The 5,520-nt window shown below is 45.3% G+C and overlaps 1 protein-coding gene across 1 annotated transcript; it reads left to right on the forward strand.

Annotated features, from left to right (window-relative positions):
- The first annotated feature begins 443 nt into the window (after positions 1-443).
- On the forward strand, positions 444-4,650 carry LOC147619285 (nitrate regulatory gene2 protein-like). The gene is made up of 5 exons (XM_086772940.1): positions 444-687; positions 793-2,370; positions 2,456-2,628; positions 2,767-2,990; positions 3,096-4,650. Exons 2-5 carry the CDS (start codon positions 1,116-1,118, stop codon positions 3,895-3,897), a joined length of 2,454 nt encoding a protein of 817 aa, XP_086629066.1. The 5' UTR covers positions 444-687; positions 793-1,115; the 3' UTR covers positions 3,898-4,650.
- The last annotated feature ends 870 nt before the right edge of the window (positions 4,651-5,520 follow it).

Consider the following 5,520-nt stretch of genomic DNA (forward strand, 5'->3'; position numbering starts at 1 on the left):
CGTACAAGCCCTTAGTCTGCATTGAAAAAACTGAGTAGAAATAATTCATTGTGGCCTTGTGGGATGCGTAGAGTCGGGGGTGAATCTTCCCTGGCCCAAGAGGTATGTGCGGCACGCACACTGGTGCCTGCTGATTATATATAAACGCGTTATTATTGAAAATACAAAATAAAAAGCTGTGCCGATTTCCGACAATAATATTTATAAAATTTGGTAACAACAAGGAGTCTACGTGTAAATGTACAGTCTCTCCACACCTATACTTGTCTACGTAGTATAGAGTGTATGTACATTGTACTCTGTCCCTCTCTACTCTGATCTCTCTCTAGTTACTAGTCCACTAATCTCTCTCTCTACGACACTCTACATTCTCTCTCTACTCTCTAGCATCTCTCCCTTAACCTCTCTCTCACAACATCCCTCCCACGTGCCACTCCATAAACATCTTCTCTCTACAAGAGATCTTCCGCTCTCTCTTCCGGAAACACCTCCCTTGGCACGGTTGGCGATCGCCCACAAGGCCCAGCATGAACTTTTCCGCTGCTTTCCCTTCTCAGAGAAGAATCCACGATAGCAAAATTCTACTCTGGGCCAGAGCTTCCATGGCCATGTAAACTATTGTCTCCGCTGTCCCTTACTCTTCTGATCGCCTGAATATGGCTTCTGTCCCTTCCCATTCCCACCCTTGTACAGCCGCCTGATCCCTATTTAATCTGAGATTTCTCCAGCTAACCCTGATTTCCGTTATTGAACACTACTTCTTTTCTGGAAACCCTAATTTTTTCTCAGCAGGTACCCCTGCCTTCAGTGAAGTGAAGAGAGGAGAGAAGCTCGTCATCGAGCGGTGTCTTTTGCGGCATATGCAGGAACTTTGATCCGAATCTGTGAGTTTTTGGCAGGTTATGAGGGGGCAAATAACTTAATTAATTTTGAAAAGTCAGTGTTTGCGATTGATCTGAGTTATGAGCAGAGTTCAGATGATGGAGAAACAGGCGCGTTTGCCAAGGTTTTCTTCACTAGGCATATTATTACCTCCAAGATGAGCATGGCAGAACTCTTTACAGAAGAGTGTTGATGCATAATGCTGAGCTAGAGAGAGAGAGAGAGAGAGAGAGATGGGGTGTGCCATCTCCAGACTGGACGACTCTGATGTGGTTATGCAATGCAAAGAGCGTCGAAAGCTGATGAAAATGGCAGTGAATTGCAGACACGATTTTGCAATAGCTCATGTGGCATACATCCAGAGTCTTCGGAATGTCGGGCTCGCTCTGCGGCGTTTCTCTGAAGGGGAGGTCTCTGATACCTCTCCCAGCACCCCTGTCTTACCCCTTCCAGAAGCTTCTCCTTCTTCACCCTCTGTTGTGGCAATATCGCTTCCCCCTCCTACCATTTCCCCCCCTTCCTCTTCCTCTTCCTCTTCCTCTTCCTATTCCCCTTCCCCACCTGCCCCCTCTCCCCCAGCCGTGGTCGCAGCTGCCATCGCAAAAGCTGCAAGCCCCCCATCTCCACCACTGCCCATCTCCACATCACCCCGTGAGTCGTCCCACACATCCCCTCTCTCCCATTCAAGCCCCCCTCCCCTTGCCCAAGATGCTAGCCCTCCTGCAAATATAATGGATGTGCCCCCACTCTATTCTGTCAATGGCATGGGGTCTCCAGATAGGGCCAGTGATTTCTCCCCACCTTTTTATTCTCCCAGAAGAGATGATGCAGATGACTATTTCATGGCATTCTCCCCGTCCCCTCATGCCATGCGGACCCCACCACCAATGCCATCTCCGACTCGAAACTCATCTTCATGGTTCATGTATGATATCTTTGATGCTCCACCTATTCCATATAACTTGCTTGAACAGAGAAGAAGGAAGCAAGGCAGCGAAGTCGAGGAGGAGGAGGAAGAAGATGAAGAAGTACAGGATTTCGATCAGGTGCGAAAAGCAGAGGGGATACCGGATTTGGAGGAAGAGGAACTAAAGGAAGATGAAGAAGTGCATTCTGCCGAAGATTTGGGTAAAGGGAAAGGGTTGGAGGAGGATGCATCAGTCGAGGAGAAGAGAGTAGTCTTTGATGATAAAGCAGTAGATGTTCCCAAAACTAGGGCAGAAATTTCTGTGGAGAAAGCTAACGGCGAGGTGCAGCAGATGGCTGCCAATATCAATGCAGAAAAAGAGGTAGTTGCAGAGGTGCAACCGAAGGAGACCTCCAAGAAAGGGCTCGCTGTTCTCACCACTGTGATGGAAAGGGACTTAACAGGAGCCGTGAGGCACATTCATAATCATTTTCAAAGAGCATGTAAGAGCGGGAAGGATGTTTCTGGCATGCTGGAGACACAGATGGTTTATCATCATCTGGGCTTCTTGAACTTGAAAGGTATATGATCCCCTGTTTGATTTTTATGAGCAGGGATGAATGGCAGTACTGGTGAATGTGATTGATGTTTTTTTTTTCATTGCAGATTCTTCCAAGGTTTTCAATGCTATCACGTCGCACTGGTCACGGAAAACCTCATTGGCGATGAAAGATGCTTATGAAGACACTGATATTGCTGAGTGTGGTATGTACGGAAGTCATGCCTCAACCCTGGAACGACTTTATGCATGGGAGAAAAAACTCTATGATGAAGTAAAGGCAAGCAATTGTGCTCAATTCCTTTGATTTTAGGTAGTTGTAGAAAGGGGTTGAAGAGTAGGGCTTCTTTTTCTCTTAATTTATGCCTTGTCTGAATTGCATCTGTCAATATGGATTGGATTCTTCTTGTTTTTGCAGGCGGGAGAACTTATTCGGTTGGCGTTTGATCAAAAGTGCCAGAAGCTACACAACCTTGATGCTAAGGGTGGTGACCCAACTGCAATAGATAAAACGAGAGCTGCCTTGAAGAAGCTAGACACACAGCTTATGGTGGCTCTCCGAGCTATAGAATTAGCTTCCATGAGGATACGACAGCTGACAGATGAGGAGTTGTATCCCCAATTGGCTGAGCTCTTGGGAGGGTAAGCATGTAATTTTCTTTTTGGTTGCTTAGATGGATTCGGCCATTGCAGCAATGCTTGCCTTCTCAAGTTCTTTCTTCATGAAGGAAATCGGTCTGGTGGCAGGTTGATGAGCATGTGGAAGGTGATGTGGGAGTGTCACCGAGCGCAACAAGCAATCGCATCCGAGATGCAAACTTTGGAGAACTCAGTTGCGGGAGATGAAGCCAGTGAAGCACACATGAAGGCGACCATTGAGCTAGAACGTGAGCTTGAGAAGTGGCAAACTCAGTTCCAGCGATGGATCGATTCGCAGAAGAACTACATTGAAACCTTGCATGCATGGTTGTTAAAATGCCACAAGGAACTGGAGAGAGATGGGAGGGGGAGACCTGTCTCCCCCCACTGGACAGAAAAGCCTGCAGTCTTCTCCTTTTTGTCAAACTGGCGCAACTCCCTTGAGGGCCTTGAGAAACGGCAAGGTGTTGTGGATGCTATCAAAGATTTTGCCGAGGGCGTACACTCTTTGGAGAGAGAGCAGGCAGGTGAATTGGATCTGAAGAAGAATGCGGAGAGGTCTGCAAGAGATTTGGATGAAAGTACTCGCTCTCTGAAGAGGCTGGAGAAGTATTTGGAGAGTAAAGAAGAAACGAAGGAGGTTGGTTCATCTAAGAGTACCAGTGTGCAATTGAAGAGAGCTGATGTGGATAGCTGGAGAAGCTTACTGGAGGATAATAAGCGTACACACACTAAGGTGATGCAAGATCGGAAGGAGAAGACTCTCTCTCGCTTCAAGGAACATCTTCCTGTGGTTTTTGAGTCAATGGCTGCTTTTGCCAAAGATGCTGTGAAAGTCTATGAAGCACTGCAGCCAGACAAGTCTCCAGTCAGAGAGAATGGTGAGGCACATACAATATTGGAAGATTGAGCAGAGTTTTGCTCAGCTGGAAGAGGCCTGCTTCATTGTGCCACCCTTGTCTGTGTGGAAGCTTGTGTGCGGCTGATGATTTGTACGTGAACTGTAGATTATATAGGTTTTACACCTTTAGAGGTCAAAGCAGGTTTAACTTGGTGGGCCCATTGAGGTTGCCCTGAGCTGTATGACATGATCAGAATGCAAAAGGGTGTCTGCATATAAATGCCGTTGCCAGTCAAGATGTATATAAAGCACAGGCACAATGCAGGACAGCCACCTTTTTGGTGGAGTTGTTTAGTAAACCTGTATCAATCTTGCAGCCTTTGAGAGTAGCAAATGCTGTCCTGCAGTGTTCAAGACATTGCCAGGGTGCGAAGTGTACCTGGTGGTGGTCAGATTATGTGCTTTTTTGATCAGAGCATCCTGGGTTTGGTGGCCGAAACTTTTGGTTCTCTTCACCTGGCCGGTGGCAAGATTGATTGGCTTGGTGGCTTGGCAACTCCTTAGCAGGTTTGTGTGGTTACTGCTGAGCTAGTGACTTTGGGATGGCATGTTACTGCCCTGCATATTGAACACTCTCTTAGTCATCACAATGGGCAAAGGACTTGATGGTTGGAGTCATTTTTGGTTCATTAGAGATGCACAAAAAGGTTAGGTTTTTGTGATGTCAGCAATTTTGTATAATGTTTGGCTTCTGAGCCAACAGGCTTAGAATGTGAGGATGCATATCAAATTCTTATGTGAGTCTTCTTCATTTTACACTAAGCTTGCTTATGTGCGACATCCTGCAAGCCAACGAACCAAAGAGACACAGGATTCTTTTGACGTCATAGCCAAGCCAACAGACCAAAGATAATTCATATGATGGCAGTAGCTCTAGGGATGTGTGTGTGTGAGAGAGAGAGAGAGAGAGTTGATATTATTAAGTAGTAATTTTAAGAGGTATTTGTATCAAAGTGGTGCCATAAGTGGTTGATGGGTGGGTGGGGGAGAGTCTATCAATGTCATAGCCAAGCCAATTGACCGCTTATGACCCAATTAACAACACACACTTGCCACAGAACCACTACCCATGCACACTGTAGTTAATTACGTTGAAATTAAATTGAATGATGCATAATAATGTAAAGGTAAAAGGTGAATCAAAATGAGAGTTTGTCTCTTGTTCTATAGCTCAATGGGGGGGCCCTTGCCTCCTTCTGTGGAGGTACATGGTTTTAATCTACCCTTGAGGCATGTAATATCAGTACCCCATTCTCCCAATACATTTAAAAAAAAACCAGTTATTTTGGGAATTTTGATATCGTGAGATTTATAGATTCCATGGTAGCGCGCGATACTTTCCACTATTCAAATACAGAAACACCAAGAAAGTGGTGTTTGCAAGACAAGTATTTATGCGGCAACCATTTGTTATTCATGTCCAAGAATTTCTGAGTTGAGCTTTGAGAAAACGGTATGGAAAAAATAATAGTCAAAATCACATTACATTATCTTACTAATTTTAAAGCTAGTGCAATAAAAAGAACATAATATTTGAGAAGTAGACACAAGAACAGAAGTAGGCCCCCCTGTTGGCTTGTTAAGGGGAGAATTGAAAAAAAAAGAGTATGTGCCAAAGTTAAAGAATTTTCG

This window comes from Cibotium barometz, chromosome 33, assembly GCF_041138505.1.
Source record: "Cibotium barometz isolate CiBa-2024 chromosome 33, ASM4113850v1, whole genome shotgun sequence".
In the NCBI taxonomy this organism is placed as follows: Eukaryota; Viridiplantae; Streptophyta; class Polypodiopsida; order Cyatheales; family Cibotiaceae; genus Cibotium; species Cibotium barometz.